Source organism: Vigna unguiculata, chromosome 5 (genome assembly GCF_004118075.2).
Source record: "Vigna unguiculata cultivar IT97K-499-35 chromosome 5, ASM411807v1, whole genome shotgun sequence".
In the NCBI taxonomy this organism is placed as follows: domain Eukaryota; kingdom Viridiplantae; phylum Streptophyta; class Magnoliopsida; order Fabales; family Fabaceae; genus Vigna; species Vigna unguiculata.
Genome location: NC_040283.1, coordinates 6,395,410 through 6,417,587, shown reverse-complemented (window position 1 = coordinate 6,417,587; position 22,178 = coordinate 6,395,410). Strand labels below are relative to the sequence as shown.

The 22,178-nt window shown below is 31.3% G+C and overlaps 3 protein-coding genes and 2 long non-coding RNA genes across 7 annotated transcripts; 2 read left to right on the top strand and 3 right to left on the bottom strand.

The window, feature by feature from the left end:
• Window positions 1-1,202: 1,202 nt before the first annotated feature.
• LOC114185538 (digalactosyldiacylglycerol synthase 2, chloroplastic) lies at window positions 1,203-5,754 on the bottom strand. Of its 3 annotated transcripts, XM_028073326.1 has the most exons (6): window positions 5,536-5,729; window positions 5,254-5,421; window positions 4,262-4,658; window positions 3,891-4,157; window positions 2,610-2,959; window positions 1,203-1,888 (listed from the first exon to the last, which is right to left on the bottom strand). In XM_028073326.1, the coding sequence occupies exons 3-6, from the start codon at window positions 4,541-4,543 to the stop codon at window positions 1,387-1,389; spliced, it is 1,401 nt and encodes a 466-aa protein (XP_027929127.1). In that variant the 5' UTR covers window positions 4,544-4,658; window positions 5,254-5,421; window positions 5,536-5,729; the 3' UTR covers window positions 1,203-1,386. The 3 variants fall into 3 exon arrangements, with proteins under 3 accessions (XP_027929127.1, XP_027929125.1, XP_027929126.1); XM_028073324.1 differs by lacking the exon at window positions 5,254-5,421 and having other exon boundaries at window positions 5,536-5,754; XM_028073325.1 differs by lacking the exon at window positions 5,536-5,729 and having other exon boundaries at window positions 5,254-5,524.
• Window positions 5,755-6,538: 784 nt separating this feature from the next.
• Window positions 6,539-10,033, top strand: LOC114183742. Its single transcript, XM_028070871.1, has 7 exons — window positions 6,539-6,792; window positions 7,359-7,691; window positions 7,789-7,882; window positions 8,579-8,700; window positions 8,867-9,016; window positions 9,232-9,321; window positions 9,672-10,033. The coding sequence occupies exons 2-7, from the start codon at window positions 7,374-7,376 to the stop codon at window positions 9,720-9,722; spliced, it is 825 nt and encodes a 274-aa protein (XP_027926672.1). The 5' UTR covers window positions 6,539-6,792; window positions 7,359-7,373; the 3' UTR covers window positions 9,723-10,033.
• Window positions 10,034-13,610: 3,577 nt separating this feature from the next.
• LOC114183096 lies at window positions 13,611-14,710 on the bottom strand. Its single transcript, XR_003604292.1, has 3 exons — window positions 14,426-14,710; window positions 14,241-14,336; window positions 13,611-13,881 (listed from the first exon to the last, which is right to left on the bottom strand). It is a non-coding gene; the product is annotated as an uncharacterized LOC114183096 (long non-coding RNA).
• A 1,613-nt stretch (window positions 14,711-16,323) lies between these two features.
• Window positions 16,324-18,049, bottom strand: LOC114182947. The gene is made up of 3 exons (XR_003604275.1): window positions 17,564-18,049; window positions 17,385-17,453; window positions 16,324-17,110 (listed from the first exon to the last, which is right to left on the bottom strand). It is a non-coding gene; the product is annotated as an uncharacterized LOC114182947 (long non-coding RNA).
• A 511-nt stretch (window positions 18,050-18,560) lies between these two features.
• On the top strand, window positions 18,561-21,090 carry LOC114184248 (disease resistance RPP13-like protein 4). Its single transcript, XM_028071534.1, has 2 exons — window positions 18,561-18,636; window positions 19,270-21,090. Exon 2 carries the CDS (start codon window positions 19,274-19,276, stop codon window positions 20,978-20,980), a length of 1,707 nt encoding a protein of 568 aa, XP_027927335.1. The 5' UTR covers window positions 18,561-18,636; window positions 19,270-19,273; the 3' UTR covers window positions 20,981-21,090.
• Window positions 21,091-22,178: the final 1,088 nt, after the last annotated feature.

Here is a 22,178-nt window from a genome sequence, read left to right as displayed (position 1 = left end):
ATATTTCTCTTTCATCTTAACTTAATTGATTTCCCTTTTAAGCTGATTTTGATGATAAGTGAGAAATCAATTCTATATTTGAATACAATAATAATTATTATTAATAATTTATGTACCTCTCACGCATGTCAGAAGTTTAAGTATTTCAATCTCAATTTTATATTTTATGTAATTTGGATGTAGCAATTAATTTTTTACTCTTTGTGTTCCACAAGCAAGAAACAGATAATTATACCATATTCAAAATAATTCACTAAATGTTTGTATATGCATTATAAAAACTTACAAAACTAAAAAATATCACTTTAAATTGTTAATAATATTATTATCTGTTTTTGAAGAATCTCTCTCCGTTCATGTGTAAATATTAATAATTATTATTTTATTATTGTTTAAAAAACTTTGTTTATGAGAAATAGAAAATAATATTTATATTAACATAAAATTTAACAATGTGTCAAAGTATATTACAAATTTTTATTTAAAAACTAAACATAAATGTTATTGGAATTTATTTTTCATTTGAGATGAAAGAATATTAAAATTGTTTTAAAAATAATTATGACACAATCTTCTTAGTATATTATTTTTTCCATTTCATTCGGTGGGGTGAATAATGTTAAGTCGTCTTCATTCGGTGAGATAACAACAAAATATATATATATATATATATATATATATATATATATATATATATATATATATAATAGATTGGATTTTTTTTAATTTTATATTTTATATTTTTTCTTCACTTATTATTAGTATTTTTATGATAGATAAATTTTAGTTTCTATTAGATAAAAAGATTTCAAACAATAATTAATATATAAAATATTGTTTATGATTATTTTCTAAATATACATTTTTCTTATAATTTTAGTAATACTTATTAAAATTATTTATTTATTGTCATAATAAAAATATTAGACACAAATATGTGCATGTATGTATGCACAAATTAATATATATTTTTTCACACACACATATATATATATATATATATATATATAATATTTTTATATAAAAATATTAAAAAGATAAAATTAAAAAAATCTATGTATGAACTACTTTTTAGAAATTCTCTTATATAATTTATTTAAAACTTTTATTTTTAACTTCCTAAGAAAAAGTTATAAATATCCTCTTAAAAATATTCCTTTGCAATAAATTATTCATAATAATTTATAAATTGATATCACTTGGATCAATAGAAGCTGTGTAATAGATGGACACATTCTAATGCTACACTTACAGGAATGCCTTTCTTCAGATATATATGTTCCAAACACCAAACATTTTCCACCAAGGCTAGGAAGAGACTATTTGCAACAAACATTTTAGGCACAAAACAAACAATCTCTACACTAATATCACAGCATTACAACATCAATTTTTTTCTTTTGTGACAGCATTAGTCAACCCAAGTTCCTTGCGTAGCTCTTCATCTGGCTGCAAAGTATGTGGAATAGCACCAAAGAATCTTCTTGATACCTCAAACCCAGAAGCTACATGATGCACATATGCTGATGCTCCATCTACTGTCTGCTGCAAATTTAATGAGGCAGCCATAAAGATTGAAGAATTTCTTGACAACGTTTTATCTAATGGGTTGTTCATGCCGGCAGCCTTAAGAAACCGATTTGTCGCAGCCTCCCAAGAGAGTTCACGTCTCTCAGCATTAGTAGGCTGTGCAGGCTCTTCATCCAATGCCTTGAGTATAAGTTTAACAAATTCATCGCTGTTATTGAATGTCCAACAATTTGAAAACCGCTTGAAAAACTCGTTGGAGGGATGATTGGCACACACAACAATTTTACCCATTGCTAAAGCTTCTGCTGTTGTTGTGCAAACCACATCTGTTGTGCTTGGATTAAGAAACAATTTGTAACTGACGAAATGAAGTGGAGTGTTAGCATACATATGTTTTCCTTGGTACTTAATAGGAATTTCATTACAGATAGGATAATTAGAAAGACTATGCAAAATGTTTAAAAAAAGAATGGAGAAAATGAAGAAAACTGACTTTTATACTCATAATTGATTATATGGTGGCAAAATATCATAGGCTAAGATATTATCAGCTTATAGTTACATCTATGCAATGCTCAACTATATAAATCTTAATAAGGCTGACGAGGTGACAAACTGATAACCAAGAGAAACAAATATGAAGTATGATAAGACAGAGGCAAAATTGGTTGTTTCTAACAAATAACAGAATGATTTTCATACTTGCAAACTAATGTTCACAATGTGCAATATTTCTTGTAATAGTTCAACATATTTCCCACTTTTGGAAGGAGATTATCATCAAATCCTGTACAAAAGACTAAAGGGTTTGGAGGAGCTCACAAGGATCAGAAAACTACTCTGTATGAAAATCAGAATCAGATATTCTTATCGTTTAACCTAAAGTGACTTACTTAATGTTATGGTTTCTATATTTGATCAATTAACTCCAACTGAATACTAAAATGCAGATTCCCATTTACTTCTTTCCTTTCCAAATTAAGCACCACTGTTTTATTACAAATAATTAAAACATTGAACATATATAAATAAAATGAAAGTCAAACATGATGATGTTTGAAGATAAGCAGGGAACTTACTCATGAAATAGAGCATCCGCGTGATCACGACCTGGGTTAACTCTAACTGTCATTTGCAACTTTTCTGCAGCTTTCTGAACTTCGTCTGAGTCCTCGCCATTGCCAAATAAATCAATCTCAAGTTCAGATAACGCTTGCTGATGATTTTGAAGAAGTTGGAGTAATTCCTTATATCCTTTGCTCCATATCATCTTTCCAATAAAGTAAGCACCTTTGGTAAAGGCCTTGACTCCCTCCTGTTGTTGCTCCTTCTTTTTTTCACCAATCTCAAGAAATTTCGGATTAACACCATGAACATTACAGATGATGGACTCCGTGTATTCCTGGGTGGCAGCAGATAATCTAATAACCTGCAATTATTCAGCTAATCAGATCTAAGAGAACAATTAATATTATTTTCATGACAATTCACAAAAAGAAATAAATAAATAAAGTCTCATTCTCATTCTCAAAGGATGATATTCACTTACTTAAGTTAAGCATAAACTGCTGCTTTGAGTACAGGTTTTGTTAGATTTTTATCCACACAAAAAGAATAATACACTATGAAAAATCATCAAACATTTTATTTACCTAAGCACAGCACGCAGATGTGCAGACTATCAAACAGAACTGATCTATTCATTCAGAGTTAAAACAATCACCAGTTGAGAAATCAAAATGTACTCAACAGTGTATCACATAAAGTAGGATGGATACCATAAATATTTAACTCAGTCAATATTTTCTTCATTTATTTCCCGAGTCAAAAAATGAAATTTTAAGATAAAAAGGATGTATAAAACAGCAAAGAAAAAGAAAAACAACAAAAGGAAGTGTCAATCCCTCTGCTATATGGTCACACTATTTGCACCAAATAGAAGTCAATCACCTAAAGTCAATCTCAACTAAAATCAATTTATGAATAAAACAAACCAAATTAAAAATAGTGTTTGACTCCAACCAAATGTTTAAATTTTGTTCAGTACCTCAAATTCATCCAAATATGGATAATTACGTATAATTACAATCTTTCAATACATACACATACCAACACACTTATATATTAAGTGGACAATATATATTAGTTTGAATATCATATCCACCAGAAAACATTCACTGAACACTATCAACTTCGCTACCAATGCTGCTGACAAGAGGAACACTCAATTTATCTTTGCAGCTAAAAATTGAAAACTAACACAATTTCAAATTTCTACCTTTACTTACTGAAAAAACCAGAATGACAAGGAAACATTGAATACACATATACTATTATTTTATAAGGGTATAATAACTTGCCTTGTGACAATATATACCAACAACCCAATTGTTTAAATGTTTCAGCAGAAAGGCTTGCAACATTCCATTATTCTCTCTCTTCACGTATTCCAAATAATTTGTGTGAATTATCCCTATAACTAGCCTGAATTTAGTCTTCCATCTTTTCCCATGGTGATACCATGTTAAGTGCTCAGGCTCCTCTAGCACAGCAATATCTGCCACTTCATCAGGGATAATTTCTGAAATATCTCCAACAGCAAGAATGCTCCTTTTATCTATTGAAAACTACATTACAAATATAAAACAAATTATCACTACTTCTTAAAAGTAAAAGCTGATAGATGTTCAAGTCTATTAACAAATAGTTTTACATAAAAAGAAATTATCACCTTTGCTGGATAAAACCGTATGCTGAAACCAGGACTAAATCCAACTCTTTCCTCCAGCCATTGGCAGATATACTCCTCATGTTCTTTGGGTGAAGCAAATGTGACATTTTTGGGATATACTAGTCCTTGATCTTTCAAAGTTAACCAAGGGATCACCAAGGTAACATCTCTTTCCCCACCTTTACAGAGATATGCAGCACGAAACAGTGGGTTCACAGCTGTTCCTGTCAACCACGGAAGGCTAGCAGTAGTAAAAATTGCAATATGCTCTTTCTTATCCATCTGTTTCTTGGTTAGGTTCAACTCAGAGATCTGATCATCATGTTTCAGAACTCAAATGCAGAGAAAAATCACCAGCAAAATACAGCTTTAGAGGATAACTAAATGATCAGTTCAACTGCAAAATGGTAAAATAGAAATATTATCCGACATTTATTATACACAAAAACCACGAATAAGAAAGAAAAAATAAATCGAACATCAACATCAGCTGAGACATATAATAACAATACACATTGGTGCATATTATAAGATTACAAGTTTTAAAATATCGGGAAGCCTCCAAAAGTACATGTTAGGCAGATTAGCACCACCCATTAAAGACAAAACTTCTTAAAAAATAGAGTTATAATTTCACACAAAATATATCCCCACCACCTTACAGAGATTAATAGGTATTTAGGTATACTGCAAACAAACATGAATAGGATTTAAAAAAGGTTGGTGCTGCCCGGACTATGAAGCTTTTAATAGTAGTCTGCATTGTTCACACATTCCATGATCCATAATAACAATTAGCCATGGTGCATTTGACATAAAAAGGTTCTCATCGTCTGATATATATATATATATATATATATATATATATATATATATATATATATATATATATATAAAGGAAAGTGTCACAAATCCCATTTTTTTTTAAAAAGAAATCTATTTTACCCATTACGGAACAAATTAGAGGAAACAAGAAAAATCACAATCCATACCATTCATCAGAAGCCAACATCAAGTTTACTCGTTTCTGAAGACTTATTAGTATTCACTGATTGATTAGGAAGCACCCAACAAAAGCATACTTCAGAAATCAGTAAAACCACCTCAGTTTCCAAAACCAAAATCCACCCAATCGAATCTCATACCCTTGTGGTTCCTTTCTGTGTTTCCAATCCAGATCACCCCAAAATTCAAACTTTGCGTATACATTTTGCTAAAAATAATATCAAAAGAAAAAATGATTAAAAGGGTGAAATCGTCGATATAGAGTGTACCTTGAAGGAGTCAGGTATAAGGGTAGAAGGAAAGAATGGTAAGGAAAGGATCTTAGAGAGAGAAACAAGTTGGTGAAAAAATGAATGGCAAAGAGAGGGAAACGATGGGAATTGGGAAGAGGGAATATACTCTCTCTATTATGAGGAATCCAATGCATGTTTCCAAAATTCTGGTTCCCTTTGGGACCAATCCGTGCACAATCCAAGCATAACAAAAACAAGAAATCAATCCTCAGTTATTTATTTTATTATTATAAAAATTATATATCATATATTATCAAAAATATTATCATAAAGGCAGATTTCATATGGGAGCTTTATAGTTATTTAAAGTGATTATAATACACATTTTAACTAAATTAGCTAATCACATCATCACACCATGAAAGAAAAGAACTAAATTATAATAAAATTTAAAAAAAGAAAAAAAAAATATATATATATATATATAATACTTGCAATACTTTATATTATTTTATTAACAAGGAAAGTGTGATAATTTTATATTCTTTATTCATTGAATTATTTCACAAGTAAATAAAAAAAAAGTGAGGAGTAATTAACATAATTGTTGTAATTTGACATTTAATTATTGAATCTCTTAAAAGTTTTTAAAAGAGAATTACACATGATCCCAAAAAAAGTTATGGGTGGACTTGTATATATTTAAGTGTTAATATTTTTCATTACATATCTATTAGGAACAAATGTCTATATAGAAAAAGAAAATGAACTCTTCATTCATCCCCTACTTTTATTATAAGAACTCATTGTTATAATATTTTATTTACATTAACAATTTTATAATTTAAAAATTAATTTAATTACTAAATATTAATTTTATTGTTAAAATTAAAGATCTTATCAGTCGTGAATTATAAATTTTAAAACCTTAATAGAAATCAGTTTGTTGTAATGAAAAGTTCTTTTAAGACACGCATCTTTAATTTAATATTCTTCTTTAAGATATATTAAACCTTATCATTTGAGATTACTAGTTGATTTTTCTAATATGTGTTACTTTAAAAAAAAAAAAAAACATAGCAGTGCAATTCATTTTGCATCTTTCCCGTGAAACCAGTGACAATCACATTTTCAGTCAATTGAACGTTTGGTGTTCATTCTTTCAGTTTCACTTCACTTCACTTGCATCTCATACGACAAACCCTGCACATGAGAGAGTACTGAAATCACCATCCTGCAGATTCCACGCACGTACCCGTTAAATAATTTCATCGTTTTTTTCTCAAAGCAGAGGTAAAGGTTTCACCTTTGTCTTAGATTTCATCAATCTCGTCTGTTTCCTTCAAATTCTGAGGCAACTTCTCTATCTGTAGGGTCTAAAGCAAATGGGTACCCATATTTCTTTTTTGTTATTTGTGTGTCTCTAGGATGTGATGAATGGTTTGTGATGTTGATGTTTTGTTATATTCCTTCTGTCCTGATTTTAAGGTTGCCAATTAGGTCGTTGTTTGGAGTTATATTTCGAGTTGAATAATGAGTTGTGAGGGAAAGCTACGATAGTTGTTTGTATTTTTTGAGAGATGTGAGTATAAAGACATTTGAAAAAGCTGCCCAGTTTTTTTGGCATTTTAGAGTTTCCTGCATTGTTTAATCCGGTTGAATTAACATGAATATTTAATGTGGAAAATCTCATTTTTTTTTTTATCTCAATTTGCTAGCCTTCTGAGATCTGAGGTTTCTAATTTCACTCTGAAAGATGAGCATTATGGATGTCTGAAGTAGTTGCACTAGAATAATGATGTTTTGTAGTTCTTTTCGAGCTAATGTTATTCTATTTGTGTACCTTTCTTCTTGACTAGTTTGTGGTTGAAGAGATGTTGATTGGTCACGCAGATCACATATCGGAGTCTAGGTCAGTTAAGGATCAGATAGCTGAGTCTGGGTCTGATTTAGTTGATGATGAAGAGGAAGATTATTTGGAACAGATACTCTACTCAGCATCGTTTGAAGAGCTTGCAAGCAACAGCGTTAAATACGACACAGTCATATGGCTTGCTATATCATTGCTACTGGTTTTGGCTTGGGGAATTGGCCTTTTTATGTTGCTTTACCTGCCCATCAGGAGATATGTACTCCAAAAGGATTTTTCTTCTCGCAGATTATATGTTACACATACTGAAGTGGTTTATAAGGTATATAAGAATTGTTCTGCATAATTGTGATGTTGTGATATGAAATATGAGTTTTGATACGGGAAGTGATTTTTATTCCCTTTTTCCTTTGGTCAAGGTATCAAGGCCTTCATTTATACCATTTTGGGGGACCGTGACAATTGAGAGGCGTGTACCTCTTTCTCTGGTGATTGATATTATTATTGAACAAGGTACTGATGCAGGCATACCAGAAATTTTTCTTGCACCCTATTTTAGTATGCTTTCCTTAAAATAATTGATCTTACCTTCTTGATATGTTTCATGCGAATTGAATGTGTTTGTATTCATCCGAATTTGGATTCTCTGCTGGATTTTTCTATACTGTTACCCTTCTGTGTCTTTAGAATACATTGTTAGACATTGATTTTGATGTTTTAAAATATATTAAAAAAATTTAAAGTACCAACATCAGTGTATTTTTATTGTCTAGTAAAAGACAGCACCAAAAAACCCAAGGAAGAATCTGGACTCGTATTCAACTTCCATCATTGCAAAGAACAATGAAGTGTTCTTAGAAAATGGTTATAGTCTGTTGATTCTGTTGTGAGATTGAAAGGACTGATATGAATGCCTTTCTGGACTCTTATAAATTTTAAATTTTGAAATTAATGTGTAATAAGATTGGGATAATACTTTTTTGTTTATGTTGACTAACACTAGCACGTCAACTTTTACTCACAATTTGTGAGTTTTATATCTTTCAAAAGACTGAGAGGGACTTTGGGGTTTTGAATGGCTAAAACTTATTGCCTAAATACTCGTAACGAAGCACATTTTAGCTTGTGCTTAATAAAACACTACCTACATGATGTTTGTTATGTCTTATTCTCTTTTCTTTGACTAGAATTTCTCATTTCATTGTCCAGGTTGCCTGCAGTCTATATATGGCATTCATACTTTTCGACTTGAAAGTATAGCACATGGAAAAGCTGCTCCTGTAGATGAGCTACAAGTTCAGGGAGTTTATGACCCTTCTCTTTTGAGAAAGGTGAAACAAAATGTTTCCTGATATATGATTCTTTTCATTTTTAGAGTCAGATTTTAATCTTCAATACCATTCTTTACATTTACCCTGTAGGGATTCTTATATCATTATACTACCAACTACTAACAAAGGGATGCCATCGTCTTAAAATGCTACAATTGGTTTGCAGATGATCGTAACCGAGGCTTCAAAGATCACACAAGATGTAAGTACAAGTGCGATGCATGCTGCTCCAATCACAGATGTGGAAAACATCTCTCTTATGCCAGCAGCTACTGAGGGATCAGTTGATTTGAGATCACCATCAAAAAGTCTGAAGGTAATCCTAGACCTCTGCTCATGCACCATGACAAATTCACCCTTATGGGGTTGGATGAATGCTGATTTGTGTACCTTTAGTAACTTTGGTTGTTAGTTTTATGATCTTTGAGCTTGTAGGAATATGACCTTTGATTAACATAGAATGATTTGTAGCCATAAGTGATCTTTGTAACAGTTGAATTGATTAACATTGAATTGTATTCTCATCTGCAGATGGCAGGCTCATCACATGCTTCATTGGAGCGCAGACTAGCTGGAGGGTTGCTGCTTACTAAACTTGAAGAAGTCAATAAATCAGTAAAGGTTTGTGTCTTCTTCTAAGATACCATTATTCTCTTGAAGAACTTCCGATTTTTCTCACTCTAACTAGATAAAAGCACCATTTCTAAGTTTCGTCTTGCATTAGGGAACCAAAACATTACTGTTTCTTAGAAAAAATTATGTATTTGTTGACCATTTACTGATTTCAATTCAACTTCATTAGCATGGTCTTATTTAATGAATTTCTGTTCTTCCCCTCCCTCAAAAATCACCCCACTGGCATGAGTGATTGTTTGATCAGGTCTAGAAACTGCATTGTTCAATTCTGTTTTAGATTATTTGCATTCATCTTTTACTGACTTGTTTTTATTCTCTGTATTTGTTTTGAGCAGAGACTTGAGCTGCTTATTGAGAAGTCGCATGCTTCTCCCTCCATCAGATGAAGGCACCATAGTTTAGCACTGCAAGAATTAAATTGAATTGAAAGGAGTTTCCAAATGACTAGATCCTTATTTAACTATGGAAATAGTAAATAATGATTTCATTATGTTAGTGCAACTCAGTCACTGTTATCAATGATTGACTATAGAAAATTCCGGCTGAGGATTGTAGATTTTAGAACCTCAAATTTTGATTGCATTATTATCTTTACTATTTTCTTCCACTCTAGATTTTTAATTGTATATAGCCCTATTGATATATACCAAAAGCCTCTTTTGGTTTTTCCCTTCATATAATAACTAAATTCCCTCAATACTTGGTCTCTTGTAATTTTTCTTCTGTGTAAAATATTTACATTCTCTTGTTCCTTGAAACATTTATAAAATTGAATAAATTAAAATGTCTTTTACTTCACTTATGGGCCAAACATCAAACTTCATCCAAACAAATATCGAAATTTTTCTTCTTCAAACCTTAATATGTCATTTTGTGAAATCTATCAAATTTTATTAATTTTTTTACATGATTTCCGATTTATTCTTTTAAAACTAATTTATATTCAAATCCCATCATTTAAACCCAATATATATGAACATAAAATGATAGTTTAAGGGATTTTGGTAGGAAAAAATATGGACCGAAGTAATATATTGAAGGCCAAAAAAAAAAAAAAAAAACTCTTGCCCGAAACATGTTATATTCACTGTTTATTTTTTAAGTTAAATTGAATAAAATTACATGAAATTCCCCTGAATTTGTAACCCAAACATGCTTAGCTCCAGTCTTTGCAATTTCAAAATGTATACTCGTTTTTAAAATTAAAACAGTGTTTTATCAATACAAAATACTCACTAATTTTATTAGTAATAAATATCTATCAGAAAACCTTATTAACTGTTAAGTAAAATCTCTCTTACCTACTACAATTTTTCTACGGTAGAGTTGGAATGTGAACCTATGCTTATCTCCTTTAACACATGATTGAAACTACTATAACTTTCTATAGATGTGAAGTATATTTAGTCTTAGTCTAAGCTAAAATAGTCTTTTCCTCCATTGTAAGGAAGGTAGAATGAGGTAGGGTTAAATATGTTTACCGAAGTTAAAATTGAAATTTTTATGTGTTTCAAATTTTAATATATTTTTATTTCTATATTTTAAAAATCAAATAATATAGTATTCTTAATTTAATGATATTAATTTTAAGATATTTTAAATTAGAATTTGAATTAGAACATATCATCGGTATAAATAATTTGATTGTTAGTTTGAAATATTGATCGACATGTAAAAGTAATGTAATATAATTGAATTTAAAAAGTTATATCTATTTTTTTTTTAAATTTAGAGACCACTCTATAAAAAAGAAAAATTGAAAGAGAAATGAATTCCGACTTGATTCCAAAATTTAACGACTAAAACATATTTCAGTATGGAAAGTATCATTGTAGATAAATTAGGCAGTCAGTGTTGGGAAGCGAAAACCGTCATTTTTTTTATATAAATACGATAACATCTTAAACCAGATTGTTAAATTATTATTATAAAATATTTGAAAGTTATCTTGATTTTTGTTATACATATCAATTACGTCTCATTTTAATTAAACTCATTAAATAACCTATAAATTTAATAAATGCAATCTACAGATTATATAACATGAATAAGGTCCACTTTAATTTCTGTCTTAATCTTAAGGACTTATTCTAATTAATTGGACCTAAGGCTGGTCCATAGGGTGACCAAAACCCCTAAGTCAATTTAACTTCTCATTTTCAGCTCACTTTGCAAAACAATACTTTGCTCACGTTCATTTTCTCTCAACAGTACTCTGTTAGGATTTGAGTGAGTCCTTTTTTTTCTCCAAGGTTGTTGTGCATTTCGCTCATGTAAGTTAGACTTCACTCTCCTCTTCTCTTTTCCCTTGCCAATTGCACTGTTTTGTCTTGACTCATCCTTATAGACTCATTCCTGCTCCTATGTTCGTGCTTCCAGCTTACGAATCAGTTCTTGGAGCTGTGGTACCATTCTGCTTGCTTAAACCCCCTCGCAATAGCTCTTGAAAAGGTATGGGAAGCTAGGGTTCCTCGTATTTTCTGAATGTTTGTCTATTTTTGGCTTGCTTTGAGTTTGTATGACTTGTATGCTACCGTGGTTATATGGAATGCTTTGTTTTGTGGCTTGGGTTTGTAAGTATGGTTGATGCAGGTACGAACAGTGGCAAGAACTGATATTCTCGCACAAGCGAGCTCGTCTCGCCTAGGCGAGAATAGTAGAGGCTAGCCCAAGTTCCTGCTCGAGCTCTCGATCAGGCGGAGAGCTTTCATTTTGAGCGAGGTGTCATCTCGCTCAGGCGAGAGGGGCTCGCCTAAGCGAGAACTAACGGGAGCCTGATGTGTTTCGCTGCAGTTGTAGCTCAGGCAAGAGACCTCACCTTTGGGCGAAGGGCAGTCTCGCTCAGGCGAAGAGGTCTCGCCCAAGCGAGAACTCGCGAACCCTGTTGTGTGTTCTGTTGGCAGTTTCGCCTAAGTGAGGGCTTGTAGCTTGAGCGAAAGACCTCTTTCGCCTGAAAACGAGGATTCATAGCTTGAACGAGGCTGGTACTTGAAATTGTGTTCTTTTTCATGTTTTTGGTTGTTGGTTGTATGGTTGGTTGGAGTACCCTATTTAAAGTATGAAGTATGTGAATATGCATGAAATGTATGATTTATGATGCCATGAATATTGTATGAGATTAAATGGGGATGAGATGTTGCTATGTTGGAAGGGAAAGTATGATATTTGTTGGATGGTTGGTTATATATATTGGCATGAGATTGATATGCATGATAACTTTATTCTGGTTGGTAAGACATGATTTTTGGTATGAGTTAGGACATAATTCCATGAATCTCTAGGTGAGATCTCATGGTGGTGCCTCATGGTCATGACGTAATTCCATGATGGTTTCATGGTGGTGCCTCATGGTCAAGACGTAATTCCATGACCCCTGTTAGTGGGAGCTCATGGTGGTGCCTCATGGTCAGGACGTAATTCCACGGAGGTTTCATGGTGGTGCTTCATTATATAATTTAGTAAGGATTCAAGTAAGGATTACATCCTAACACTCTTAAGAGTCAGTTAGTCCCACGTAAAACGTACTGACTCAAGTGGTGAGAGTAGTAGGAGACCTTAGTCTTTGGCAGGATAATTGTCTTAGATGTTTGAAGGCTAACCTTGTGCGTGGTAGGGTGAAACCCATTGGGAATGGCTCTGTAGAGCAGTTGAGGCCACCATAAGTGCAAGCATCCAATGAATCTGACTGATTATATGTATCCGGATAATCGTGTCTTTGAGTCTCAGTGTTTTGCTTGTCGGTCATTAGATGCTTGGTTGATTTATGTACTCATGACTTTTATATTGTATGTTCAATTGCATGATGAAAACCTTTTTTACTTTAGCTTACCCTTTCTGTTTGATTGTCTGTTTGATGTGTGGTTTTCTCCTTTTGCGATGATCATCAATTTATTGATGTGAGCAGATGTGAGGACTCTTCGTGGTCATCAGGGTGATGGAGATTCTGTTGCGTAACCTGCCTAGGGTCGGATCCTCTTATTTCTGAGTTCTCTCTTAAGGTTGTAGCCCCTGTATTGCCTTGCTCTTGGAGCATATATTTTGGCTCCTATTAAACTTCTTTTTCAGATTGTTAATGGCATCATGATGTACCTTGGTTTCTTTCCTAGTTTATTCTGGATAACTGTAAGGAGTGACATTTATACTCCAAGACTTTTCTCTTTATATTATTCATCGTGATGTTTCATTTAATTAAGTTATTTATTAAATGGGACATTACAAACAAAATAAAAACACTTTTAATAAAAATTCTAATATACTACATACATTAGAAGATGGCTTTCAAAAGTACAAATATCAAAACAAATTTAAATTATATAGGACTTTCACATGACTGCTAGGTCGTTCACTTTGAACTTCGAAGAATAAATCAAATAAGAACTCCACTGATAGACGATGAAGCGAACAAAAAGTCTTCCAGCCAACTCCTATCTTGACAGATGTTGTTGTTATGATTAACCTACATTCGATTTCTCCTAACGGTCCATGGAGCACAAGACTTGAGAGTCCACTATTGCGATAATAATTGGCAAAGTCTTTCTTCAAATACTGCATAAACAAAAACAAACATATTATTATTATTAATTAAAGTGAACTACAAAAAATGGATAAAAATATTAAACAACAAAAGATATTACCAAGTGGTTGGCTTGATAATAAGATTGGGTCAGATTAACTTTAAAGTGAATAATGTTTGACGTAGTCAAAGGACGATGGAGGGCAATATTATTCAGGAAGTTGGATTGGATTTGGGGGTCAACAGAACATCTAGATAAGAGAATTTTAAAACAACAATTTCCAACATAGTATAAAACAAAGATCTTTTCTGACTTACTACCATGGAAAGATTTTAAATATTCCCAGCCTTGGGTAATCATTGGATTATGAGAATAGATGTTGTATGTAACCTGGTAAATATTAAGGTCATCATCAACAATAGTCCACTATGAACCGATCTCATTCTGAATTCGTATTAGGAACATTCGATCAATGTGTCCAAATGCCTTGTAAAAGAAAAAGATTGAAATCAAATACCAAACAACATTAAGAAGATAAAAACCACATGATAATGTAAATAAAAAAAGATATGAACCTGGCTATCGATGAACATCGTAATGAATCCTGCAATAACTTCAGCAGAACGTATGGATTGTGGAGTTGTTGGTATCGCGCAGCGGAATGTTTGGGCGTGTGGACAAAAACCAAGAGGAGGGTGAATTGGGTTCTTAATAAAAATTGTGCTTTTAATATTTTCCCTTTTAATATCAAAGATCAATTAAATTTCTTTCCTTTATTTTCTAATAAACACAATAAAATAAAGAGAGTAGAGAAGAGAAAATTGCACAAAGTATTTATACTGGTTCGGATCAAAAGACCCTACGTCTAGTTGTTAATCTTTCAAAAAACGAGATTAACTAAATCACTAAAATAAACCAAACTTACAATCAATGATAAGAAAGATTAGGGTTTAGAAAACACCTCTCTTGAATCACACAAGAGATGAAGACACCTCCCTTGAAATCCACAAGGGATGAAAACACCTTCCTTGAATCACACAAGGAATGAACACCTCCTTTGAATCACACAAAGGATGATCGGCTTCTCCTAGCAACAGCAGCAGCACTCAATCCCTCAAGATCCCACTTGATGAAAGTTATCGCTCTACCCACACTAGGTTTTTCAAAGCCTTCCCACAGAGAGTTCTCAAGTACTCAGACTTCTCTAACTTTTCTATTTTATAATGAAAGCCTACCACTCTATTTATAGAAGCCTATTTAGGAATTAGGTTAAGAATATGAAAAGTTAAGTCACAACTGCCATAGATAATCGATTATCATAAGTGATAATCGATTATCACAGAAACTTTTATGAAAATATTTTTCTCGCTGTGATAATCTATTATCAGTCAGGATAATCTATTATCAGCAGGTGATAATCGATTATCAACAGTGATAACCGATTATTCTAGAGGCTTTTCTCAAAAATCAATTTTAGTTGAGATAATCGATTATCACTAAGAATAATCGATTATTCCAGTGAGTTTTGCAAATAAATAAAATTCTCTTAGTGCTCTACTACATGGGTTTTGCCTTTTGACTCTTGACATACTAATTTAACTATTTCAAATAACATACACATATTAAAAAACCTAAATAACTAAACCCATAAGTCTTCAATGTATCTCTTGAATCGAAGCATTTTTTTAAGTCTTCAACATTTTTCCATGCATCATCATCAAGTCTTCCATACTTCTTCATAAGTCATCATCATCATCAAAACTCCTTATTGGAGGAAGATGTTCATCTTCTTCTTTTTGTCAACAGGAGTTTGCATTGATTCCATGGTTGCAAAATGTTTGGTAATAGAATATTGGTTAGAGAAGAAGATTTGTAATAAAAGAAGATTGTTAACAGAGTAGAAGAGTAAGCAGACAGAAGAAATTTGATAATGAGGATGTAAGAAATTGATAAACATTAGGAGTATATATAATATCAAGACAAAACGATAAAGATAGGTATTCCAAACGTCAAAACTATTTCTCATGATGGTTCAAAGTTAATGCATGTCATTGGAAAATCAATATTTTCATTTAATATTATATGAGTACTTCTTCTGATTAATATGAGAGCAAAATATCATCCAACATATAAATATAACAAAAGAAGAGTAGTTACCTTTCTGACATCGACACAACAGAGAATTTCAATAAAGAAAATCTGAGAGAAAGAAAACAATCAAACACAAAAATAATACAAAAAAAGATATAAGAAGATGGTAGAAGAAAGTAAAAAAACAAAACAGTATACAATCAATTGATCAAACAATATACAATCAATTGACCTAAAGAAATCAATCGAACAATATACAACAAAAAGAAAATCTGAGAGCAAGATTAACCTTCCTAAAGAGAAATATAACCAAAACAAGTAGTTACATATGTAGAAGAACAAAAATACGAACAACAAAGTAAATATGAGAAAAAAACACCAATCAAACAGATAAATGCAACAAAGTAAAGTAGATATGAAAACAAAACATTTATCCAACAAAAAAATAGAACAAAATAAGTAGATCTCAGACAAAAATATCCATAAAAAAGAAAAATAATAGAAAAAAATAAGATCTGAGAAGATGGTAGTAGAATAACAAAAATTAGAAGTTGTTACCTTGTTTTTAGTACGGTGAAGGTCCTCAAAAATCTCAGAGGAAAACATTAACAAAAAAAAGTATATCTGAGAAGAACAAATTCTTCCAACAGTAGATCTGAGAAAAAAAACTCGACACATTTTGTCAACAAAGAAAAGTAAAAATCTGAAAAAATCCACCGAACAAAAAATAAGTAGATCTTACCGAAAAATATTCATGAAAAACAAAAATAATAGAAAACAAAGTAGATCTAAAAAGATGGTAGTAGATCTGAGAAAACAAAAATTAGAAGTTGTTACCTTATTTTCAGTACGGTGAAGGTTCTCAAAAATCTCAGAAGAAAACATCAACAAAACATATATGAGAAGAAAAATCCATCAAACAGTAGATTTGAGAAAAAAATCTCGACCTAACACATTTTGTCAACAAAGAAAAGAAAATCTGAAAAAATTCACCGAACAAAAATAAGTAAATCTTACAGAAAAATATCCACGAAAAACAAAAATAATAGAAAATAAAGTAGATATGAGAAGATGGTAGAAGAACGAAAAAAAATTCTTGTTACCTTTTTTGTATTCGTCAAGTTGCTCAATGCTCTCAGAGCAAAACATCAACCAAAAGAAAGGTAGATCTGAGAAGAAAAAAAATTCATCGAACAATATACATGGAAAAAGAAATCGGAAAGCAAATAAACCATTCAAAAGAGAAATAGATCTCAAAGAAAAAACTAAATCCAACAAATCTCGTAACAAAAGAAAAGTAGATCTGAAAGAAAAAAAAACATTGATCCACCAAAAAAATAAAACAAAAATAAGTAGATATTAGAGAAAAATATGCATCAAACAAAACAAAAATAGAAAGAAACACAAGAAGGTAGAAGAACAACAAAAATGAGAAGTGGTTACCTTTTTTCTAAGTCTCGTGAAGGTGCTCAGGAATATAAGAGGAAAAAATGAACCAAAAGAAAAGTAGATCTGAGAAGAACAAATTCATCCACCAGTATATATGAGACAAAAACCTTGATACAACAAAGAAGATTAGTTAAATATGGTAGAAGAACGAAAAATCGCAGAAAAGTTGTTACCTTTTTTGTGTTCTTCACGTTGTTCATGATTCTGAGAGCAAAACATCAATGCAACACAAAAATAAAACAAATACAAAGTAGATCTAAGAGCAAAATCTAGATCAAAACTCAAGATCCAGCAGAAAAGAACAAAAAAGATTATTTTTTGAGTAGATCTGATTGTTTGGGTTAGAAAGAGATGAAGTCTCGTAAAACAAATACAAAGTAGATCTAAGAGCAAAATCGAGATCAAAACTCGAGATCCAACAGAAAAGAACCAAAAAGATTATTTTTTGAGTAGATCTGAATGTTTGAGTCAGAAAAGACAGAGATGAAGTCTCGCCATGGTGTGGTGTTCTGTGTGAGTGAGAAAGAGAGAGATGAAGCTAAAGATTTGGTGTTCGTCATGATGTGGTGTGTGGGTGATCTAGAGACAGATAAAGAAGCTGGGAGGCGTGAGAAAGAGAGAGAAGACGATGAAAAGGTTTGAGGAAAAGAGAGAAAAAGATGAAGGGGTTTGAGAAAGAGAGAGAAGTTTGAAAGAGATAATAGTGTGTGGGATACGGAGAGATGAAAATGATTGTTTTTGATTTATTTTTTAATCTTTAAAATTCTGAGAAGATGACACGTAAACATATTTTCCTATTATAAGAAGAAAAATTTGAATTCAACTGTTTTAGAAATATTAAAATATTAAAAATTTTGCCATTTGTTAGTTCACATTTGTATATAGATATAGATTCTCTCTTTCAAGGAAACAAAGGAAGCATGAGGAATCAAACTTTGATTTTGGGATCACTGAAGTCGTAGGTACTCAAAGAATGACGTCAAACTTTTGTGGTGCAATTCCTTCCTTCGAATCATACTCAAACTGAAAATTGATGCAATGATTATAGCTTCTTCCCTATGTATCAAGTATACTTTCCTTCAAAACCATTTCTAATTATTTAAGGTTATATTTCAATATTTCAAAGCATATATATTAACTATTTGAGCTTCTTCCTAAGCATTACCTTTACTGCAATATTTGAATGTTTTTCCCAAATTTCTGTGACAAAATTGGATCCTTCTCTTCAAATTCCTGCAGGTGTTTGGTGAGATGTAACTCAAGTTCTCTTTCGTTTTCATAATATATATATATAAATATAGACAGAGAGAGGTGTGTTTGTATGATTGATTATTTATAGCCAGATTTTTGTTTTTCAGTAGCAGGTTGTAACAAACAGAGTGAATACATTCCTACACCAACCTTTTCTTTGCTTCCAATTATTTCAAAGCTTCAACTCTATTTTTGTCATTTAACTTAATTAAAAATAATATTTATATAATGCTTCTAAATATTGTTATATCATCATTGATAATGAAACTCTGTATATCATCTATAGCCAAATCCTTTTAGAGTTCAAACTTTCTACTGTATTTCATATCTTCGAATTAAATAATCTTGAGTGTACAATCTATGTTGACTTAGGAGAATAATGAAAATAATTTGTTAAGTTTAAATTATAATTTTAGAATGAATAAAATATCTAGACAAATTATATAGCTTATCTAGATAGAATACTTGGATAACATACGAAAGGTATTGGTTACAACTCCTATCAATAATGTTTTTATTTTAGAGATTTAAAAGAAAAATTGAAAGATTAATGAATCTGTATATATGATTGTATCATGAATTTGATATAAAAACCTATTTAGCTTTGTGAGTATTTGTTTGTTTGCAGTAAAATGTCGATTCGAACAAACAAGATGAAAGCAGTAGCTGTGTTGCTGAAGCAGTTGACGACAACAAGGAGGAAATTCCATGAGAGGGGAAGAGATGAATCATTTGATGGGAAGTTGGAGAAGTTGAGGTTGGATCTGAACAAGATAAAAGATGTGTTTGTGGAAGTGAAGAAGAAGGAAGAAGAATTGCTTGACACATTAGCACAGGTGTATGACCATCTTCGCAAGTTAGAACGCGTGAAACTGGATGAAGACATGAATGGCATTTGCCAGAGAATCAGAGATTCTGCTCACAACTTGCTCCCAACGCTTGTTTTTGATGACTCATCTAAGGAGGAGGATGACAAAATATTTCACTCATCAAAAGACTTGGTGCAGCCCCATCAAGATAGTTGGACTATGGAAGATTATGACCAACTAAGCCTTCCATCAAGAAATTGCTTGTTATCTCTCTTCATTTTTCCTGAGAACGCTGTGATAAAGAAAAGAAATGCAATTAATTTGTGGATTGGAGAGGGTTTGATTACAAATAATAAGAAGGAAACAGCAGAGGAAGAGGGCGAGGATGTGATTGATGATCTTTTGAAATGTGGTGTGATTGTACGCTGTGGCAATGGAAATGATCCCTTTGCCAATAGATTTCGAATTCTTCCAGGAGACCTTCATGGTGTGTCGAATTTAATTAGAGATTTCGATTATATCAGATCATCGCCGTTACAGCTTGATAGTAAAAAGGTTACGGTAGGTGGGGTTCATACAAAAAATGTGACTTTACGTAATATTTTTAATATTGGTGCAAGTTATCTGAATTTCAGACCGCAATGGACCACTGAATTGAGGAATTTAGAGGTGCTTCAACTTGGGCGTTGGCAAGATTCAGCTTTGCATCACATTGAAGTTGGGAGTCAAGAATTCTTGAAAGATCTGAGATATCTGAAAGAGTTGAAGTATCTGAGTCTGCGTGGGATGTCGAGAATATTCGAGGTTCCATCCTCCATTGCAGAACTTGAGAAGCTACTGATTCTTGATGTGAAAGCATGCCATAATTTGGAAAGACTACCTGATGATATTTCATCAATGAAAAGTCTGACACACCTTATTATGTCTGATTGTTGCTTACTGGAGGGCATGCCAAAGGGGATTGAGAAGCTCACTAATCTGGAAGTACTCAAGGGATTATTAATAAGCACTCCTGAAAAGACTCCTTGCAAAATATCAGATCTGGTAAATTTGGGAAAACTAAGGCAACTCAGCATACGTATTGGAAGTGAGGCCGAGATCAGGGATGGGGAGTTTAAAGGTTTGGAAGATTTTTTAGCACTTGAGAAGCTGAAGATATCTTGGAGTGTGTCTGATCCAAAGTACGCTTATATTGGTGTTATTTTGCCATCAAGTTTGAGAAAGTTACATCTTGAATGTTTTCCTGGAAAGTCTTTGGAAGGATGGGTTCTGCCAATCATTCATAGGTTCAGGTTCATATCGACGGAGCTAAAGATAACTGGAGGAAAACTAGAAAGTATGGAAGTAAATGTTGAACGGGGGACTGTGGAAATAGTACGTCTGAAGTACCTTAAGCAATTGAAGGTGGACATAGACTATTTGAAAGCATTGTTTCCTGAGCTGAGATATGTAGAAGTTAAACAAGTCTCAAACATTTCATACCTTCAACATCAATGGCCATGGCCATATGAACTAGCCTTCAAGCCTTAAAATGTTGTGCATATTGTTTAATTCGTTCTCTGTATAATATTATGTTATTTACACTATGTTGTATATCTAGAGTGACCAAAAGTTGAAAAATAAGGAAACAATAAATATGATTTGTCTGTGTTGCTAAATCTTGTATCTCCCTATTAAGCGCTTTGAATAATAATGCTTTGAATAAGATTATTTATTTAATTTTGTTATATTAATTAAAATAGTACAGTACAATAATTTTTCTGTTTTTATAAATAAATTGTGATATCTTTGTTATATAGATTTAATTTTAATATATGTATATTAATTTTAATATATGTTGTCTAAAATTTAATTTTGTAAAATAGAATCTTGAATAATTGTTACTAAACAATAAAAAATATATAATTATCTGTTTGAAATTAATTTCGGACAGTAATTTTAAAAAATTAAATTAAATTTAAATATTTTTATAGATAATTAATACACATGAAAATATATTAATTACAAACAAAGTATTTTAATTTTTTTAAAATTATTCGGTAAAACATTTAGGAAAATGTGGATTTGAAAGATATTACTTTATTTCATAAAAGCAATTTTGATACTTATGTGTTCACATTTTGATTTCATATATAATGTTATAAATAAACTTAATTTTAATTGTACAGTAAGTTATAATAAAAAGATACTGTATCTATGGATTAATTTAGATACAATATTTATTATATTTTATTATATACAGAGAAAGAGAGTTCATATTTATGTATTATATTATAAAAAATAAAAAGAAAACTATGGTAAGAAAATATTTTAAACATAATAATATAAGTCGAATATGATCTTCACATCACAATTTTGTACATCGTGTACTCTTTTATATATTTCATTTTTGAGGAAAATGATATCAGATAACATAATAGAACTAAATTAATTAAAAAAATGTTAAATAATTATAATAAAATAAAATTAGATGAAACATAATAGTAACTAGTAAAGTTTGGTACACAATATTAAAATTCAAATATTAAGTGAAAATAATTAAGTAAATAATTTTTTTACATCATTATTAAAAGAAAAATGGAAAATTATGATACATACAAAAATTAAATAACTGGAAAAAAAATTAAGTAGTTTTAACTATTATCACAAAGATCTAATGTTGAATTTATGATTTTTGTTTTAATTTTTATTAGGATAACAATGAGTCAGAAATATTGCAGTGGCACCA